The 21,234-nt window shown below is 38.6% G+C and overlaps 2 protein-coding genes across 2 annotated transcripts; one reads left to right on the top strand and one right to left on the bottom strand.

The window, feature by feature from the left end:
• Positions 1–235: 235 nt before the first annotated feature.
• EXOSC3 (exosome component 3) lies at positions 236–3,235 on the bottom strand. The gene is made up of 4 exons (XM_054637422.2): positions 2,908–3,235; positions 2,645–2,794; positions 1,940–2,091; positions 236–534 (listed from the first exon to the last, which is right to left on the bottom strand). Exons 1-4 carry the CDS (start codon positions 3,172–3,174, stop codon positions 333–335), a joined length of 771 nt encoding a protein of 256 aa, XP_054493397.1. The 5' UTR covers positions 3,175–3,235; the 3' UTR covers positions 236–332.
• A 929-nt stretch (positions 3,236–4,164) lies between these two features.
• On the top strand, positions 4,165–10,680 carry LOC129123166 (uncharacterized). The gene is made up of 7 exons (XM_077182738.1): positions 4,165–4,253; positions 4,361–4,703; positions 5,483–5,635; positions 5,740–5,847; positions 7,220–7,288; positions 8,176–8,226; positions 8,876–10,680. The coding sequence occupies exons 1-7, from the start codon at positions 4,165–4,167 to the stop codon at positions 8,966–8,968; spliced, it is 906 nt and encodes a 301-aa protein (XP_077038853.1). The 3' UTR covers positions 8,969–10,680.
• Positions 10,681–21,234: the final 10,554 nt, after the last annotated feature.

Genomic DNA, 21,234 nt, shown 5'->3' with positions numbered 1-21,234 from the left:
TAAAAACAAAGATATGCAGCTCACAAAATGACCAGTTTTTTAAAGAAGACCTAGGTAGTTACGCTTCAAAATTCAGAGCTAATGAAAGCTGATAGAGACCATCTTCCCATTAGTCAGAAAACTCATGAACATAAACAGGGCTTCATAACCACAAAGGTGAGTCAAGCTCCTTAAACAACAGTAAATCAAGATGAGTTGATAAAGAAGGGAAATGAAGAATGACCGAAGTCTAGTATTTAATTTTCAAAAAAGGCTTTTAATATAAATCTGAATACAAAAATAACCAAAACACCCTACAGTCATCACAAACAAATCCTCAAGGTTTTCTCTTATTAGTTCCCTGACAGTTTGGCAAGCGCTTGTTTTCTCTGTTCTGCAGTCATATACTCACAGGCTTCCAAAATATTTACTATAATTAAAGTCTGTTGAACTGTTTTTGCTTTCACCCATATTCTTCCATTCATTCCCAGCACCAGTTCAAATGGGTACAATTGTGACAATTCTTGAATTATTTCACATTTGGGAGCCAAGAGCCTGTAAACAAGAGCAAAAACAAAAAGGTCAGAGGAAGGAGTGATCACACTTACAGACACCACATTACTACTGACCAGTAGCTCCAGCAGTGCTGCTATTATGGGAGCTATTTAAGAAACAGTGAAAGATTATAAAGTTGCATATACATCCAAAACAACAATACAGTATCAGATTTTCAAGGCTCCTGTCATATAAAATAGATGCACCTAAAAAGATTGTAAATTTAGTTTTTTTCTCATTAGATGCAGAAGCAACCCCTGACTAGTTTAACGTGAATTGATACTTTTACAACCATTCTATGAGTTAATAAATTCTAAAAGTACACTAGTTTGACCAAATGACATTTTTGAAATGCTACTTATTTGACACTCCAGAGGTGTCTTTCAAAACAGGACTTCCCTTCTACTTTAGGAAACAGTATTAACAGCAATAAACAAACTACTTCATTTTTATTAGATGACAGCATACTAAATACTTGAACATGTCTAGGATTAAATCAAGACTGAACAAGTATTGAAAAAACTAAAATAATACCAGGATTTAGCAGTTTACTTGCAATATGCTGTTATTTTTTTACTTGCATATAGACAAAATTTGGAAAACAGAATGGCTGCGAAAAGCTTTTTTATCAGTTCACACTGACTTCTGATAGGACCTATAAATCAGACAATGACAGGAATGAAAAAGCTGCTCTGCACTGCCAGATTGCTTATCCAAAGAATGACAAAACAAACAAAAAACTCCACCCAAAAAGCAACAACAAAGTTTGACTATTGTTTATCCATGTAACCTGGTATTCTTTGACAGTCACAAAAAAATCCTGTATTTACGTCAGCATAAGCAACTCCAAAGTTCACAATACATTTAAAAGCTTACGAAACAGTTCCTGGACTAATGTGTCAGTTTTAAACTAAAATCCTACGTTTTTTAAATCTGTATCTTTATTTCAGTTGGGTTTTTTTTGGAAGTCAGAAAATAATGTGTACTGATGTGCAAGGATCCCTTTAATCAGCTGTCAGCCAAACATGCACTTCTACTACCCCATGACACACAAAGAGGACAACAAGAACTGCCAAGTTTTAAACTCCAAGGTAAAATGTAGATACCTGAAACAGTACCCTGAATGTTTGACTTCCCCAAGTCACTACTTTTATTTTCCATACTGCCTTGGCAACCAAATTGTTTTTTTTAAACAGGTGATGCAATACCACACAAAAGAGCTTGTAAGTCTCTTAAGAGGAAAAATAAACTTTCCTTCTAGATCAAGCCATACTCTATTCAGTAAATCTGGTTTCAAAGCACTACAAGAATCACACAGGTTGGTTTACCAAATTGCCCACACCACTCAGAAGAAACAGCTGTGTGAATCTTACACGTCAAAGTGACTTACATTTTTAGTACTTACTTTCTTATTAGACCCAAGGAAACTTTAAAGAGGAAGCCATCTTGTCCAATTATTCCCATTCCACTTGACCTTCCACTACTGTCTATACAGACCATCTCTGGTTCCATGTCTTTATTCGCTACAACAAACTGACCATAAATAAGATCTCCCACCTAAACAAAACAGGGTCAAAGAACAAAGGTATAATCTCTTATAATGATTTAGTAGGACAACAACAAGAATATCACACAGGCCTATTTGTTTTTTCTTTGCAGTTCCTTTTACATTCTGGCATTTCATCTGAGTGCAGAAATGGTGGCATGCATGTGCAGCACAACTATTCGTAATAGTGCTGTTAAAAGAAGGCACACAACTGACGTTTTCTACCAGCATCTCATGTTTTAAAACCTTAGCATCAGAGTGGCCTATCAGGTGAACCTTACTCATGAACTGCATCTGCTCCTGGCAGCACTAGGAGCAAACTAAAACACGTGAGTGAAGTACTCAGCCAGCTGAGAGAGAGCAGAGCACGCTAGTCACAGTCCTCCTATGGCGCAAAACCCTCCCGAGGAGGACCAAGGCGAAACCATTACAACCAGACCTGCCCACGTCCTCTAACGTGAGCTTGTGAAAACACTTCCCCCTAAGAAAAGCTACTGAAACGCACCAGAAGCGCCACCAAAGGACGCAGCTAAAGCGCTGCCGCCAGCCAAGCAGGGCACCCACCTGCACGTTCGGCCTGTTCCTCTTCGTGGCGCCTTCGAAGGCCAGGTAGGACAGGGAGGCCGGCTCGCTGCCGCCCACGTCCAGCCTGAACACGTCCCCCGCTTTGGCCGTCACGATCCCTATGACGTGGTCGCCCTTCACCGGCACGTACTGCAGTGGGAGAGGCGGACAGAGGGTCAGGGGAGCGCTGGCGAGACGGAGGCTAACGCACAAACGCACAAACACAAACACACACGGACACCCGGGCCCCGCCGCGCCCCTACCCGCTTCTGCTGCGAGTCCACCCAGTAGGCGCCGCCGCCCCCGGGCCGGTGCCGCAGCAGCCCGCACTTGGTCACCAGCAGCCCGGCCCCGCTGCGCCGCAGCCCCGGCCCGCACAGCAGCCGCCCCTGCGGCGCGGTGCCCGCGCTCAGCCGCAGCCGCTCGCCCTCCGCGTCCTCGTCGTAGTGCGCGGGGAGCAGCAGCAGGTCCCCGGGCAGCACCACCTGCCCCACGAGGGCCTCGGCCGCCGTGCCGCCCTCCGCCGCCATGGCCGCGCCGGCGCACGGCCCCTCAGGCCGGGGCGGGCGGCTGCGCCTGCGGCCTGCGCGCGGCGTTCGCGGGGCGGCAGCGACACCCCCCGGCCGGAACGGCCCGGACCGCCACAGCCGCGCCCGCTGTTCCCGGGGCCGTCCGACCCCCGCGCTGCTGCAGCGGCTCCTCCGCCAGCTGCCTGTCCGTCAGGGAGGCAGCCCGCCTTCCATTTCTGCCGGGGAGCGGCCAAGATAATGTGAGTGCACTTCGGCGTCGGAATTAACAAACATACGGAGGTAATTCTTCCAGCTGCAGTTGTTTGCAAGGTTTTTTAATACCCGATTAGAATTTGACAGTAGAACATACAGCTGGTCAAATCTGAGGTGAACATCAGCCGATGAGTTTTGCAGGGAGCAGAAAAAAAATCATATCAGTTGTGAAGGGAAACTGCTCACAGAGAGATAGCATTGAAACAGTCGGAAAGGATCACAGTGGTGATCTGGTCCATCCTCACTGCTTAAGCAGGGTTGTCCTAGAGCACATTGCACAGAACTGCATCCAGACAGCTTTTAATATCTCTAGATAAAGAGATTCCACAACCTCTCTGGGCAATCTGTTCCAGTGTGGGGTCTACTGCACAAAGTAAAGAAGTTCTGCCTTCTGTTTAAATGGAACTTCCTATGCATCAGTTTCTGCCCATTCCGTGGTGTCGTAGTCGTTGGCACCACAGAGCAGAGCTTGGCACCTCCCCTTTAGGTATTTATACATTATATATTAATGAGGCCCTCTTATCAATTATCTCTTCTCAAGGCTGAACAGGCTCAGCTCTCTCAGCCTTTCCTTTTAAGAGAGATGCCAGAGTCCCTTAATCATCTTCATAGCCCTCTACTGGACCCGCTCCAGGATCTCTCTCTCACGGGGGAGCCCAGACCTGGCCACAGCACTCCAGGCAGAGCCTCAGCAGGGCTGAGCAGAGGGGCAGGATCACTTCCCTGGCCCTGCTGGCAATGCTCTTCCTAACGCACCCCGGATACCATCGGCCTTCTCGGCCACAAGCGCACTGCTGCAAGACCTTGTTGTCCATCAGCCCCCCCAGGTCCTTCTCCACAGAGCTGCTCTCCAGCAATCACCCCAGCTTCTCCCGGTGGTGGGGTTATTCCTCCCCAGGTGCAGGACTCTGCATTTGCCATTACTGAATTTCAGGCTCTTCTCTGCCCATCCCTCCAGCCTGTCGAGGTCTCTCTCAAGGGCTTCTGAGGTCTCGGCCCCTCCTCCCGGTTTTGTGCCATGGGTGACCTCTCCGAGCAGGCCCCTCCGTCAGCTCCTGCGGCCGGCGCTGTTGCGGAGCAACCCCGGGCGTTCGGGGCCGGGCCGGGCGGCAGGAGCGGGGCGGGCCCGGGGCTGCCGTCCCGGGGCTCTGGGAGCGGCTGCCGGGAAGGAGCCGGAGCGGGGCTGCTCTCCGAGGGAAGGCAAGCGGCTACAGCGCATCCCGCGGCACCAGAAGCAGGGCAGGGACACCACGGGCTGCCGGGGACTCTCTCGGAGCGTGAGGCGAGACAGCGTAACGAGCCAGGCCCTCCCAAGAGTCCCAACACCCGCCACAGGGATGAGGAGCGGACCTGCCCTGCCTGGAGCGTAGGGGAAAGGGAGGGGCCCGGCCGGTGCTTAAATGGAGCCCGGAGCGGAGGGCGCGGGCGGCCTCATCAAGGCCACCTGGAGCCGCTGTGAGCGCTGATCGTGGGACTGGATTGGTTGCTGTGCTAAGTGCCCGGGTTCTCTGCCCTGGCAAGGATTCAGTCCCTTGACAGCAAAGGAAGGCTCGTGTTTACTTAAACTGGGATGGTAAAGTGGGTGCACAGAGATCTGTGCCTTTCCTAATTGTGGAGTGAGTGCTTCAGCCCCTTGCCTTGCATGCATGTGTTAAAGATAGCTTTGGCAGTTTCAAACTAAAATTACCCCTTAACTGTCCTCAGAGCTACTTGCCTGTTCTTTGAGTACCTTGAGGGTTTGTTTTTTTTTCTTTGTTATCATGCAGACCTAGAATAGCGGCATGTTTCTAAATAGTTTATGAATTATACAAGTCCAAACAGTAAGGTGGAGTTTAAGCATTTTTTTCCTGCGGTGATTGTTATAACTGACCTGTCACTGGAGCTTTTAAGAACTAAACCACTGCTAAATAATTTGTATAAATTGCAAGCTTAGTAAAAGGTAATGTCATAGTCAGGGAGACTGACTATGTGTCACTGCACTTTAAGCAAACATTCTTAAAGCCCCTAACTTAATTATGATATTGATATCTAATATCTGTCTGTTTATTGTCAGTAGATTTGGATGGAGTCTCAGTATCTGAAACAATGCCTGGGAAGTTGCTTGAAGAAGGGACTGGCAGAGGTTGTAGAACATCGGCCAGCAGATCCAATAGAGTATCTTGCACACTGGATTTACAAATACAGAAGAAACTTAGATGAAGAAAAAAAGGTGGATCCAACTTAGGCAAAAAAAGATTGCTACAATATGGTTGATGCTATTTAATATATCTTTCATTTTAATGTTTAATTGATTCTATGTTATCTCTGAAATAGAGAATACTGGAGAGAGCTGAGCTGGAACAAGAACGGGTGGCAGCCCAAGCAGAACTTGAAAGGTTAAAAATCCAGGAAGAGCAGCAGAAACTTGAAGAGCAACAGCAGGTTATTAATCCTTAATAATAGATCATTCCAAGCAGCATATGGTGCTGTGGCATCTTGGAGCTCTATGTATACTTCTAATAGCTGTATAATGATTTTGATACAGGTGACATAAAGCAGGTATTTTAATCTCCCTTTTCTGAATAACTGAAGTTATTAGCACTTGGGTAGGAAAAGTTACATACTATGCAGTAAAATTTTATTAAAAAGTGGTGGCTTAAGTTAAGTTAAAAGGCAGCCAGTTTAGGAGTTATATGAGAAGTAAATGAAAATATTATTTGGGGTTATAATATAACAAATAAATGCAGTATCTGTGTTTCTAGCCATTCTTTGTAAAGGAGTCATGTGAACCCAGGGTTGCCATGGTGATGTTGATGTAACCTGACTGGATTTTTTTGTATGGATGACTTCCACGATGTTAAAATCAAATGCTTAATTTTAAATTTATGCTGATGACATTAAGCCCAGCTCTAGTGTAAGATGCATTCATTTTAATTCACTTGCAGTTTTAAAATTTGGAGTTTAGTAATTTGCAAACCAAAAGTAATGTGCTAAAGGGTTTCATGAGTGATGTAAAATAGTAAATGAAAATAGAGATTGTGTCTAGAGGTAATTCACTGAGAATTAAATAAATCATTTCACCTAAGCTAGGGGAAAGATGTTGAACAATACTCACATTAGATGCATTTTTTTAACCTAACTCAGTTTTGTAGTCAAATACTGAGGTGAGTTTTGCATTTATGTACCAAAAAGGAATAGAAAATTATGACCATGTTTGTAACTGCTCGCAAAATGCAAGAGCAAACAATATTCTCTAAGGTTGTTGAATGTAAATACTTAGATTATGCAGTTTCTGAAGTTTTGATGTAATAGGACTTATGTTCCCAATTAATAACCATTTCCTGTTAGATATTTCCAGTTGTAAATACTGGTTGCTGACAGACATGATTAATTTTAATGACATTGCTTGCCAAATTTTTCTACATATTTGATTCTATATTGATTCCTCAGTGTGTTCTAGGTACTACACAAAGTATCAAAGAACCAAATCCAGAGGATAGGAGATAACTAATGCAAACTGGTAAAGAGCTTGTGTAATGAGACAGTATCTGAAGTGTGTACAATAACTTCAGTTAACTGGTTTTTCTTCCTCTTAGTAGTAAAGCTTCTTTATCAAATACCTTTCTCAAACCTTTGAAAATGATGATGATGATGATACTGAAAGGACTTCCTTATTAGCATAACATAGCAGTTATGTTTTATGCTTACTTTGTATTTATTATTTCAATATTAAATACATTGTAAACAATGTGGTGGAAAAGATGCATGTGGGTTTTTTTTCTTTCTAATTTGTCCTTTTTTAAACTGATTTCAGGCTCAGTTGGAGAAAGAACGTGCAGAGTTGGAAGCACAGAAAAAGGAAGCTGAAATGCAGTTGCAGCAGGTAGATCAAGAGGTTTAAGCCAATGCTTAGTTGGTGGTTTGAAAATACCATTTATCAGCCATTTTTTCCAGATGCAGGCATCAATTACAAAACACCAAGCAGAAGCCCACAGGTGTTGAACTAACACATAATTAAAGAAACAGGAGTGTAGATAGAGGGGAAGAATGGCTAACACATGGCTTCTGGGTTTTATACTGGAATTTTGGTCAGAACAGAACATAAATTTACTCCAAAAATCCAGCATAACGTCAGCTTACCTGATGCTTCCACATTTCTTGATGATATTTATTAGAAAATTTTATAAAATAAGCATGTCTAATTTAAGTACCAAGACAGTAATATTTTACAGGGGGTTAGCACAAAATCCATTTACTGTACCTGGAAAAAGAGCTGTGGTTTGGAATTGCAGTGCATCTGGATTCTGCTATCTTAGTGGTGCATGGGAATTTATACTAACAGAAGAGTGTGTATACAGATATCTGTGTTTATGGTCTTTTGATGCTGCTTCTGTAAAAACATACATGGATAATTAGTATGCTTATCACCCTAAAGCTTTTAAAACTCTGTGGAGCACGGAGTATTTTAGAAATACCTAAGTTTTTAGAAAACTCTGCTAAAATACTGACAAAACATAATTTTAAGAAGATGAACATATGAAAGTGACAAAAAATTTATATGTAAAAACTTTAAATTGCTGTTAATTAAAAAAATATTTAAAAATAGGGCTAAGCATACCAAGACATATTCCCATACTACTAAACTTGTGTAGCACTTATCTAAAGTGTTCTCTTTACATTAATACATAATGTCATTTTAACACACCTGAAATGTGATTTCATGACATTTGAACTGAAAACTGCTTTTCTTTACCACATGAAAATGAACAGACAGTAGCTGAAGTTACAGATGGATCTGAGGAGCCAGATGAGAGTGAACCTGTAAGTGTTTAGAAAGAGATCATAAATGATTGATTCTTAAAAATTTGCTTTTCTGTGCTGACAACAGATTTATGAAAATATAACTTATGACTGTTCTTAGGGTCAGCTTTTCACAGGTGTTTTTTCCACTGAGGTAAATCAGGTGTGTATGCAAGATCCCATATAGCCCCAATTTTTATAATTTTCTGATAATTACATATTTTATAGTATTCTTGAGTCTTTGGGCATATTTTATGGGTTCTTTAATAAGAAAATTGTAAAACCAGAAGTGAAAATGAGTCTTAAGTGCCTGCTGCTTCCTATATGTGCCAAGTTTTCATGCCTAAAGGTGTTAGATTACATTGGCTTTTGGGGATGTTATTTCAGGTTTTACAGTGACATGTTTGCTACAAATTGTGAACAGATAGATAAAATAAGACATATAGGCTTGTACTATTGATCCTGCCCTCAAAATCACAATGCATCATCCAAATTTGCTGGATTTTATAATAGAAGTCTGGTGATGGCCTTCATTGTATTGAATGGAAGACTACATGATTATACTGATTAATACCAACTTGTCTGTTATGGGCAGTTTTTACTATTTTCATTTTTACAAAGCTCAGTGAATGCTGGTAAGTGGTAGACTATTTTTATTGTTGTTTTCCAGGGTCAAAAAGACCTCCCAACCGTAATAGAAGAAGAAGAGGAAGAAGAAGAAGAAGAAGAAGAGGAAGAAGAAGAAGAAGAAAAAGAAAATTAGAACTGACCTGAGAGCAGTAAATATATTTTCTACTCATTACTTGGTATCCTGAAGTGTAGTATTTTGATTTATGTATTTTATAAATATAACTGATTTACATAACTGTTTCTCTGGTGTCTGTTTTCAAGGTGTTTGTGTAAAGTCTGTTATTTTTGATACCTGTTCTTCCTTTTTGTTCTTAAAGCATTGTAGCTAGCATGGCTGACTTGCAGGAAGAAAATTGCAGCTGAAGTGAAAGCAGCAAATATATTTTCTACTTATTGCATATTGAAGTAACATAATAAATAAAAATATAACTAAAGTGTCAATATGATTTGAGAATAGATGCTACAATATGATCATTTGAATCAATATTAAAAGAATAAAATATTACTGAAAATTATTATCCAAGAATTTGAATGGTTTCTGACAGAAGAAGAGAATGCTCTGCAGATTAAAAGATGGAGAGAGTATTCTGGACTTCAAACTTGGTGCAAAAATCCAATCAGATTTCCCAAATGTGTTTGAAAGAGGTAAATTTAACTCTGACTCAGTATATACTAGAAGATCTTGTCTCCTAGAAGTCATGAGGTGATCTAGACTTTATTATTGGATAAATATATTTATTATTAGACCCTTTTTTGCGTATTGTGTGGTACTAGGTAAGCTGCAAGTGTCTGCATGTTACTCTTGATTAGTCAAGTTTTTAAGACTTTTCTGCATTTTTCTTGAATTTGTAAGTCAAGAAATTACATATGTTCTCTACTGAATACCATAATTATTTCTAAAACTTCACTTCTAAAAATTTAGAAGAATATTTAGTTTGATCCATGGTTATCTATAAAAATAAGTTTTATAATCTTTAAAGATCATCTGTTTTTACAAGAACAGATCTTTGTAGTTACTGGTATCTTGGTATAGGTTGTCAAGAATGTTCTGTGTCTTTTTGTTGTAAATGGAAAACACATCAGCACCAAGAAATCCTGCTGTTCTTCAATAAAATGTGCCTTTGCATCTATGCCTTCTACTACAGGTTAGATGGTCATGGCCAGTATTGTGTAATGAAAATAGCTTTCATTAGAAAATCAGTGCATAGTTAATGCATTCACTGCATTCTTCAGTCTTGGGATGAAAGAGGTTTTTTCTGATAATTTCACTTCAATTTTTTAACAGTATCGCTGGGTCTAAGAGGTTTGCTATCCTTGGCAAATTGTAAAAAATATCTATACATTCAAAAATATCTGTACTATCAAATTGTAAAAAATATCTATACACCCAACAGACAAGGGTCAATCACATAATAAATGTTTTCCTGCTCCGAATAACTCGTTTTGATCATGTAGATCAGGCTAAGAATAATCTTACAAAATGTTAAAAACATGAGCACTATTGATTTTTCTATATATTAATATATTATTTTTTCCCTTAAAGTATCTCTATTAAAAAAATCCTTTGCCCATCTTATTGCTACACTGCTTTTTGAATGCTGTTAACAACCATGTCTTATATGAGCATCCTTAAAGTCACTTACCAGGTATAAATACGTAGAAATGTTTGTGTAACTTTTGGAGTCATGAAAGGTGGAACTATTTTTTGTGTCTAAGTGGCCAGACTTTGCTATCTACAATAATTCTGACTGGTTTGCAGTTTCTGTGATAGTCAAAACCTTTCCTGTGGCATGAATACACCCTTGTGGTTGATGTTCCAATAAACAGATTCTGACAGAGTTTCAATTATATTTGTTAGAAACAGTTATAACAGATTCATTCAAAGACACTTTGATACCACAGTTCTAATCACACCTGTTAACACTGCATGCACAGCAGCCTCTTGTGCCAGTCTCAAAGGGATGGAGTTTGTCTCTTAAACAATATGTGTAACTGATTCTTAATATTTAGATTAACACTTCCAAAAATTGGTAACTCCTGTTCATTTACACTTCATGTCCAGTCATGTTGACCATGAAAATTTCAACCTTCATACAGCCTTCAAAATGTAAGGCACTATTTTAAAACATGCTAGAAATTAATTCTGATTACATGTTGCTTTCATTTTTTTATCATTTCATACTGTTTGTATCTTTGTTTGATTTTGTTATATGTGTGTCCACTAGAGTGCATCCTAAATAAGCACACTGGAAGCTCTGTCAATTACAGCCCATGAAAACTACAACTTCTGTTTGTCATTCTGTTTCAGCTTATTTTTAACTATGACTTTTTCTTTGTGATGCTGCAGTCCATATTCCTCATTTTATTTCAAGGCAGGAAGTTTTGGATGGAAACTTTTATCAGAAAATTTTGAAGCAAGAGTCAAAATAAAATGGTAGATTCCAATTTACCTGTTTCTTTATTGTTAGGTACAGAAAACTTTTGCTGTTAAAATGTTATTTATAGGAGTTCCCATTTTTTCAGGATCTGATGTGCACAGACCTGGTGCATTACAGCTTTATAGGAATTCTTATCTTGGATATGTGACAAGAGGTAAACAGTTCTTGGCTCCATGTTTTCTTGAGGTGCAAACCTGCCTGTAGGTTACTTGAAAATGTAGTTCACAACAAAGATGACTTCTGCTTGGGTGTCTAAACCTGGAGGGAAATTAAGGCAGCTTAAAATAATTTTTGCCTTCTCTTTCTGAACTTTCACCTTCTTTGGAGTTTAGCAAGCTAGAGCCTGGAAGAGGATGGATGGCTGTTTTAGTTACTGCACATGATGTGGTTTCAGAAGTGTTAGCACAATTTAACCTCTGCATAAAATGTAAAATTGTACATTGGAAAGAAAAAAAAGCAATTACATAAAGTAGCTTCATCTGCAGCTTACACTCCCTTTGAATAAATTTTTATGAAATTTAGGAAAGAAGGATAAAATTCATAGACAGATGATGCAAACTGTCACTGAAAATAAGGTTCTAAATACTGACAGAAAATTTATGAAATTGTCATTTTTCCTTTCTTCAGAGGAAGAGCAGTCTTGTTTGGGCTGTGACCAGGCCATGTGCAGATCCTTCAGAGAACATGCTGACAGTAACTTGCCCATTCACAGCTGTTCTCATTCCAGCAATACTGAAGCACAAGGATGAAAACAGATATGAAGCCCAGAATAGGACAAAATGATTCAGATTAGCTGTCAGCCTGCTCACAGAGGTGAAAACACTTCTGCAGTGTGAGAACCTTCTCCTGCATGGAGAAATACATGTTGCAGCAGGCACGTTTTGAAGTTAGCTTTTAATGGAATAGGTTTTATTCAGTTTGCAGTCTCTTTTATGATGAACGATTTTCCTTCATAGTCTAAAGGAACTAACTTATCTTTTTGTAAGCAGAAGTTTTATTCAGTGATTTGCTAATGGTAATGGGAGCCATATGAATTAGTCTGGATTAAATGTTAAATTGAATTTCTCTGAACTTTGCTAATACAGCTTACTCATATTTGAAGTCAGCTATTAATTGCTTTACTTCTTTGAAGAATTTCCTGTACTTAGGTTAGAAAAAGAGCAGTGTTGTCTATTGACTACAGCTAGAGAGTCTAAGCCTGTTATTTGCTGATAAAGACTGATGTACTTTTTAAAATATCTTACCAGTGTACTTGTTTGCTTTTACAGTTTTGGTTTTGAGTTGTTGCCTTTTTGGAGTTTTTATTTGGGTTTTCTTGCAGAGGAGTTTGTTTGCTTGGTTTTATTACTTTTGTTTGTTTTGTGGTGCTGCCATTATAGATCTTCATGCAGTAATTGTGTTTTATACTTGTGTATTTGTTATAATTCATACAGTAGAAGAAGTTATACTTTTACAAGCATTTGTACAGGTATTGGGCTAATACTAATGGAAGAAAGGCCAGGTAGAATGTGCCCTTTTTTTGGAGCTGGCATGGTGTAGCAGATTTTTAAAAAGTTAAGCAGAAGACTCATTCTCAGAATTTGAGAGTTCTCAGATGTATATGCAACTTCAATACTGTGGGTCTTCCCTCTTAACTTGTACATCATAGAGTCATTATCATTAACCAAAATTAGTGTTTAATTTAGATCAGAATTTTTGTAATCTACACTGTTTTTTATTTTAAATAAATTAAAAGTGAAAAATTGTGAAAAATTATGTTCATGACAGCCTTTCTGAAGGTACTAAGTACTCCCATTTTCTTCTTTAGTTGTAGGTCATCCAAAATCAATGCCCAAAATTTCAAACCATGTTAATACATTAATACTGGGCATGTTTGTTTTAGCACCTGAAAGTAAATGCACATTCATACTGTCAAGTAATGGAATGAGCAGAGAAAGTTGCTATTTGGTTCTTGTTGATTAATCTTTCTTGAGTTATCTATTTCAAAGGCTGTATTGACATTTCTGCACTGCCACAGAATTAAATGCTTCACTAAAAATTACAAATTTTCCCCCATTACTTTAATCTATCACAATTTAAAAATTCAGTGTACTTTAAATGATGATGTGAAGCTTGCATTTGACTTAGAAATAAAAATTGATATTTAGGCATATCGCACCGAAGTTATCTGAATAATCCTAGCTTCTCTAAGGGCCTGTAAAAGGTTTAAGAATTTTTTAATGAACTCCCCAAGGGAATTCTGCCATTTTCTCCATGTAGTCACTCATGGTTCTCAATAGAAGTTGCTATAATAGAAGTTTTGGGGTTTTCTTCCAAAAATCTTGGGAAAGTACTTGTGGAAAATGTGACTTTGTTTGATGCAAGAACCAATTGGTGTTTAAGTTCAGCAAATTAGTTTGTTCAGCGGTTCCTCCATAGTTTAGATGTTGTCTAGCAGATGCCAGATAAAGAAATTGGCTTTTCCTGGTGGAGGAGGTGGATGTGTGTTTGAACTTGATCGGTATTTTGGTTAGTCTGTTTTTCTTAATGAACTGAGTCATATTTTCAGCTCCATTATTGAGCTGATTGTTGTTATTTTGTTTCAAAAAAAGTTGAGGCAAATACACCCTTTTTTTAGTGTATTGAAGATGCATTCCAAGATCTCGGTCTCTTTGAAGTTGCTGAAAAAGTTGTGGTTGAAATCATAAGATTTCAAGATTGAGCTCTCAACTAACATGGACTTCTACTCCTGAGAAGCCATCTCCTAGTTATTAAATTTTTAATGTACTTAATATTAAAACAGGAGAGAAGTGATTGCCTCAAAGAGTATCTGCAGGGCAGATAGCACAGAAAGAAAAAGAGCTTAATTGTGGGGCAGGCTGGAAAGAGGAAACATTCAGATAATAAATCATTTCCATTTCAGCAGAGGGGCACTGCAGCTCTCTTTTGCTCTGTTTCAAGTCACATTCCTGGGAGTGTGTTAGGCTTCTCCAATCATTCTGCCTAATTTCTGCTCCACCTCTTGGATGTACTTTCTTGCAGAAATGACTGGCTGCACACAGACACACCTGTATTTGGTTCATTATCGTAAGCAATTGCGGTTTTGCCACTGATGTGTTTAGTAGATAAGTTTAAAAAATTCTGTTTATTTAGCTGATAATTGTAACCTGGGAAACAGGATCTGTTTGTTTGATTGTAAGCCAGGCTGCACTGAAAAGTTACCCTTAGGCCCTGACAGCTGAAGATTTCTAGGGCTGGGACTGTGGTGCAGTTCTGAGGCAGCTGTTCTTCAACATTTTTTCTGTGGGCATATGTATCTAAGTGAAGCCTATAGCAAAAATGCACCAGGATTTTATTTCTCACTTGAACTTGGGTTAAGTGTTATTGTATTTGCTTGTATTTTAAAACTATAGAGTCAGATTTATTGGTAAGAAATATGAACCCTATAAAAACTACCACCGATGATATACTGAAACACTGACTATTCTCTTATCTCAAAAGTTTGTGTTTATAGGCACCTGCCTCTTAATATCTTTAGGATAAATGGTTTTGCCACTGCTCACATGTAGGTTGCTGTTAACTGTATCATGTTTTCCCCTTACCCTCCTTATGTGACTTTTCTAGGTTGTGTTTTTTTAGCTATCACTTAAAAACTCAGCATAGTTACAGTGTGTGAATCTGTCTATGAATTTGCCCAAGCTTTGCATGGCACAAAAAATCAGGAAATACAGCCAGACCTATGTATTTCTATTTCTATACATTTGGCTTGTCTCTTGACATAGTAAAGGCAGGCTCCTTTATTTTGGTGCAGTTTCTTCAAAAGTCTCTCCAGCAGTTACAACTCTTTCATTATTCTGTGACTACAAGAAAGTCACCACTTTTGTGTGTGGTGAGCTCATGCACCTAGCATCCATATACCAATATTCTTTTCCATACTTCTTTAAATCAAAGGACCATCTAAGCTTTAGAGAAAGGTCCACTGAATTCTCTCAAATTTTCTTTGTTTGGTAGGATAAGTAAACTCCTAATTTAAGTTTAAAAAAATTGCTTACAGTATTTCATTGTTATAAACACCATAAAAATGCAACCTACAACTTTGAATAGGTTCACATATTTATGAACTCAAAAATCTGTAAATTAATTTCATATTTTAGTTTCTGAGGAGATAGGTCTGTGCTTACTGAATTTGCTGGCAGGAATCCAACTTGAGTCCTAGTAAAACACTCATGCCAACTGCGTGGGAATATCTGTATGTGTCTTAAAAATAATTACACATTGAAATGACCTGGCTGACCTTGCCTCTAAAGACTTAGAGAATCCCAGTGACATGTTTTATGGTACTGCAGAGGGGGAGAGGGAACAAACTAGAGCTGATTGCCTGCAACCTCTGACTGTTGCTCTTGGGATTCTAAGCCATTGGTAGCAATTGGGAAGAATTTAACAATTAAGCTGCAGTATAAACTTGCCATTAGTTTTCTAATTAGCCAAGATTTCTGAAAACACAGAAAAGAGGATACCTTGGAGGAGTTGGCTTTTGCTAGGTGCTGATTTCAATACCAATTTTCAAAAGCAGAAAATGAGATGCTTCACTTCACTGGCTAAACCTTCTAATATATGTGAGTCAAATGTTTCTTCTCAGAGTCAATAGGAATAGTTGATAGGTTTTGATTGTGGCAGGTCTGCCCTGATCTCTGTTTTCTGGCTGACTTACCAAACTGTTGAGAGGCCAAAGGCAATGCTGGTGTTTAATTACAAGCAACACAGGTTGTAGACCTAAAAAAGAAGCAGCAGCAAGAAACCTATAAGCTGTCGACCTCCTGTGAGGAAACAGGAAACAATCCTCTGCATAGAAATCAAGTAATTGATATGAAAATTGAGTAATTGATATGAATGAATGTATGAAATTTAGGTGCTCCTTAAATTGATTAATAGGAAAACCTGGAAGAGGGAAAAAAGAAGAATTAAGGGGTGAGAAAATATTGGAGGAGAAAAAAGATAGAGATATACCCTAAGATCAGCTCTTCCACATGTTTAGCTATGAGCTGTTACCTGTGGGGAGTCTATACACCTATGTAGGGTAGGGTTTAAGATGGTCAAGAGAATGGGTTTGTCCTTCTCTTTCCCTGCCTAGTAGAGCTGCAGGCTTCAGTTTCTACTTAAAGGACTAAAACTGCCTTCTTCCTTGAGGTGTCTAGTGTGGCTGGTTTATTTTCTGGAGTACTGAGATTTGTGCATAACTTGAATACTCTCCATTGCAAAAATGAAAAAGTTGTTGATCTTAAACCTTAAAATTTTGAAGTTTATAGTCTTAATTCACATTGCAAGCACTGATCATATCCAGGAGGTTTTTTGGGGTCTTTTTTTGTTCATTTGAATAATTTTTCATGTTTTAGTACAACAGGTAAGACATAACATTCCAGATAGATATTTCTCATTGCTACAAGTGTTCTCGTTGCTAAGGGTCAAAGCAAGATTGTAACTCATTATAATTCTTGAGCTTTTTAGTTTGTTTCAGGGTAAAGGACTTGAAAGAAAAAAAAAAAGTGTCATTATAAAACTCCGAGAAGGCAACTATGTCTATAAGCCTAAAGATCTTTTCATGAGATCCGTTTCCCATTCCATATTCTATTAACTGGAATCTAGAAATATTGATGTGTTGTGATTGCTGTGTGAATTTTTGTATAGTACTGTTTATATACTTGTGTTAGGTGATCCTACATACCCTTCTTCCATTACTTAATGGATGTTTAGACAGATATCAAAGAGTAGTTTTGGCTTTGTTTTAGTTCAGACCTGCTTATCTGAAACTGCTAAATGACTAACTGCAGTGAAATCTGTCAGACATAGATAAAAGATAATAATCTTGCTGGTTGCTAATATATTTGCCCAGGTGAAGTATGTGAAATTGCTACTTAGGTGGCAATCTTCCCAGTCTGGATCAGCTGTAGTAGCAAGGTCAGGTTGGAGGATTTCTGAAAGATGTCACCAGTCAGTTGATTTAATTAAGAGTTTTCTGCAGACTTTACAGCACCAGTAGAGCATTTGAGCTCTGTAGCAGTGACAGTGAGAGAACTTCTGAAAAGGCTGTGAATAACCACAGATAGGAATCATGGCTAAAATGGATGTTGGATGGTGTGCAGTATCTTTTTCTCCTGATAGCCATACAAGCCTAATTCTTGAACTCACAGCATTGTGTAGTTATTTTCAATAATGCAAAATGCATGTAAAATTGTGCTATGCATTATTTACTAGATTAGTATTGAGTGTTTGAATAGATGTTTGCCTGGATCAAGCAGTTCAAGTACATAAATATTTTCATTGCAAGCATAGAAGAGTAGGAAAACATAGACCAGTAGTGTAGGAAACATACACTACTTCCCTATGTGTAGTGTATGTGAAACAGAGGACTTGTAAAGGGTTTTGGTCCAGAGAAGTAACTACAGTTTTATACCAGATGAAGAAGTATGTTCCAGCATTGTTTCTTGAAAAAGTCAAATGTGCCTGAATTTAACCTAATGTTCCTTGTCAGAAAGCCAGAATTAACCAATTCCACAACTGTTCTTGCAGATAGGTTTCTGAAACCTAACTTCATGTACTAAAGTCAATATTTGTTTCAAAGTCCAAAGACCACCTGTACTGTAAACACCTCTGAAACACTGCAGCAAAAACTGTTGGGTAATAGCTGTTTAAATGCATCAGTCTCTTTCCTAAGGTACTGAGGAAATCCTAATGGTTTACACTGATAATGTCACAAGACACAGGAAAGCAGAAGAAAGCAGAAGATCATCCAGCGCCCAAGCTGCTGGAAGCCAGCTGAGTTCCCTTGGCAAGCTGAGATAAAGATCCGTGGCTGTAATGGGGTTTAGTCTGGGCAGGTGATCAGACCTGTCATTCACAGCTAAGAGCCCCAACTACTCCCACAGAAAGAAACTGTGGCTGCTGTGGATCTCATGAGTGATCGCACCCGTGCAATTGAAATTAAGGCTTGTGCTTTGTTACATGTCAGATGACAGTCTTTCCCTAGCCAAACAACTGACCATAGCAGCTGGAAAAAACATCCAGTAAAATACATAGATGGCTTTTTGTAAGGTTTAAGGGAGATAATTTCTAATTGAAGACTTCTCCATGCCTCCTAAAGCATCATTTTAACAATGAATGGGTGAATTTACTACATTTACTATGGTGGCTTATGAGTAAAATGCTAAATATGTATGTTGTACACTGCTACATTTGCAAACTGAAACTTGTAATTGTGTGAGGTGAGTATGGAACAGGGCTCTATTTTTTCCTTTCTACTCTCTCATCATTTGTGAAGGATACAAAGAACTTGTGATTCTGTTGTAATAGGCCTTAACATAAGCATGTACCACAAACAAAAGCTTGTGCATTGCTCTACAGAGCTTATAACTTAAATAGGAAAACTGCTAAAGAATAAAGGCAGAACTGCTTATATACCAGTATGGTTTAATGCTGTTTAAATGAAGCAATAGAAACCAATCAGCAAATGGAAAACTTTAACTAATCTAGTTATCTTTACACCATTTTTGGTACAACAAGGGTTATTTATGAAAAATCATTAGAAAAAAGACTTTAATTTATCGTTATCTTGGGATTAAGACATGAACTGCTAGTACCTTTATTAGGCGAATAAATAAAAAAATAATTTGTATTCATTTCTGCTAATTTTAAAGAAATAATGCTCCCAGTGAAATTAACACCAAGATATATTTTAACAAAAGCCCAATTTAACCAGTGTAGATTTAATTATTTCCTAAGAAACTTAAAGTTGCCACTACATGTATAAAGGCCTGGCACATATTGCTTTATAACATGGCCATGAACTACCTGTTCAAGTTGGTCCTGCTTTGAGCAGAAGGTTGGAGTAGAGACTGTCCAGCTTTAAACATTGTGATTCAGTGAGGCATTGGAATAGAGAGTTTGAGGTCAAACAGATGCAAAAAGGACACGCACAGGGGAGAGAAACAAAATTAATTATTTTCTCTGGTATCGGTAATAGAAGAACCTGGAGGCACTTAGGAAATGGTGGGGATGGCAGTTGGGAGATGCAACAGAGGACCTCCCTGAAGCTGAAGTTACGGTGGAGTGAGTTACATAGAATGCACACCAAGAAATTGCTCTGGCTGTAATGGGTATTTATTCAAAAAGTCACAAAAGCCCTCCAGAATGAAAGGGGTGAATTGCTCATGGTCATGTGCAGGAGGTCCCATAGTCCAGTCTGGAGAAGGTGAAAGGTGAGATGAAAGAATAAATGCTGGGTGATAAACACCCATCTCAGGGCACACTACCTTCTTTCCTGCTACAATCACAACATTTTTTTTTCTGCTCTGCAGTATTTATTTTACCCTGAATGTTTATGGGCCAGTGAAATCTACACCTGCATGTTTGGGAGGCCTTGAGCCACTCTCATTTTCAGATAATACTAGATAGAGGCAAGAGTTTTGAAGCAGGTGGGAAGCAAGTTTTGAATTCCCCATGTTCAAACTCTGTTGGTTTGATCAGGTTTGTCATTCTTCGTGCAAAGGAAATAAACACATCTTAACAAATCTTCCTTATGTTAACTCTAAAAATAAACCAAAGCAGCTACCTTCCCCTAACCAAAATGGGTAAGTCAAGGCTTTCCACCAACCAGCCAAAAAGCCCTAGAGGGTATTCCCATGAGGCTTGCAAAATTTATTGCTCATTTCCAATTGGAAAAAAAAAGATGGACTGCAGTAATTCCTTGAGTACACATTATTTGTATAATACAAACTACTAATAGTAAACAGCAAAAAATAAACTAGTATTAAAGTAGTTTTTGTAAACACCTGAAAAATTGTATCCACAGGCATTAATTAGGAGTAAATTCTTTGCAAAAAGTGAGAATAAAAAAACCAAGTAAGAAATTTAAACTATTAGCCCGTTAAACAGTGAACTTGATGAAAATAATATCTGAAGATAAGGGTGAGAGAACAAAAGAGAAGTATTTAGGGAAACATTTTCCTACATGTTATTTGTATCCATGAGGTATTCCTGTATATTGCTACACTTAAACATGTTTTGGTTTTTTAATGTAGTGGAATTGTAATTTTAAGTTACTGTAGTAAAAGTGTGTGATCTCTGCATATCAAGTCATTATCCTTAACATTTGAAAGCTGTGATAAGAGAGAGAAATTTCACAGCTTAAGAAATGGTTTCCCCATAACTGATACTAGTAATACAATGATGGGCAATACATGAATTATAAAGAGATTTCTAGGCAAACTTTATTAGGGCTCAGTCCAGATGAGTATGGCAATAAAGTGAATAGAATATTTGGAATCCTGTTACATTGAGTGCTGAGTCATTATCAATAAAAAGGAATATGGAAAAATGCTGATGTCAATCATTCTCTTAGTGTCATCCTTTTTTTTTTTTATTTTCATAGACGGGAGTGCTATGCCAGAAAGCCATGATGGTAAAGCACTATCTTACCTTTTTTCAAATATTTAAAAAGTCAAATTGTCTGGGAAGAGAAGCCAAATTACACATTACATAATCCTACAATGCATTAGCATTGGTCATAGATGCCCTAGAAAAGAACATGCTGAGGTGCTTCATGACCATGAAGCAAATGTACGGCTCTTGATAGTAAAAGTACAACTGGAGGAAACTCACATTGGAGGCTTCACAGAAGTTAATGTGAAATGCAGCTGGGCACCATTTCTGGAGTACTAGTGCCAGAGAGGCTTTTTAATGAAGGGTGACCCTCCAAAGGTCACAAGGACCAATGCATTTAACTACACAGAAGCAAAAGAACTGTGAAAGCAAAATATACAATGGTCCTGCAAACTCATTCCTCATGTATGTCAATACTTGTGCTCTTCAGCATTTTTAGAGCTTGTGGGTTTTTTATTTTTGCATGTGATAAGAGAATTGTGTGAGTCCTGCGTTCTCCTGAAGTGTTGCCTTAAAACCATGAATGCTGATTCCCAAACTACACTTT

The sequence above is a fragment of the Agelaius phoeniceus genome, chromosome 9 (assembly GCF_051311805.1).
Source record: "Agelaius phoeniceus isolate bAgePho1 chromosome 9, bAgePho1.hap1, whole genome shotgun sequence".
NCBI classification, from domain to species: domain Eukaryota; kingdom Metazoa; phylum Chordata; class Aves; order Passeriformes; family Icteridae; genus Agelaius; species Agelaius phoeniceus.
Note: the sequence above shows the minus strand (reverse complement) of the source record. Positions and strands in the feature narration are given on the sequence as shown.

What these genes read in the sequence shown, in the direction of transcription:
- EXOSC3 (XM_054637422.2), bottom strand. Translation starts at nt 3,174, where the DNA reads ATGGCGGCGGAGGGCGGCACGGCGGCCGAGGCCCTCGTGGGGCAGGTG. An exon ending in GGAACAGGCCGAACGTGCAG is followed by an intron (nt 2,092 to 2,644) that starts GTGGGTGCCCTG and finishes TGTTTTGTTTAG; the next exon opens with GTGGGAGATCTTATTTATGG. An exon ending in TCCTTGGGTCTAATAAGAAA is followed by an intron (nt 535 to 1,939) that starts GTAAGTACTAAA and finishes TCTTGTTTACAG; the next exon opens with GCTCTTGGCTCCCAAATGTG.
- LOC129123166 (XM_077182738.1), top strand. Translation starts at nt 4,165, where the DNA reads ATGCTCTTCCTAACGCACCCCGGATACCATCGGCCTTCTCGGCCACAA. An exon ending in GCCGGGGACTCTCTCGGAGC is followed by an intron (nt 4,704 to 5,482) that starts GTGAGGCGAGAC and finishes TATTGTCAGTAG; the next exon opens with ATTTGGATGGAGTCTCAGTA. An exon ending in CTGAAATGCAGTTGCAGCAG is followed by an intron (nt 7,289 to 8,175) that starts GTAGATCAAGAG and finishes GAAAATGAACAG; the next exon opens with ACAGTAGCTGAAGTTACAGA.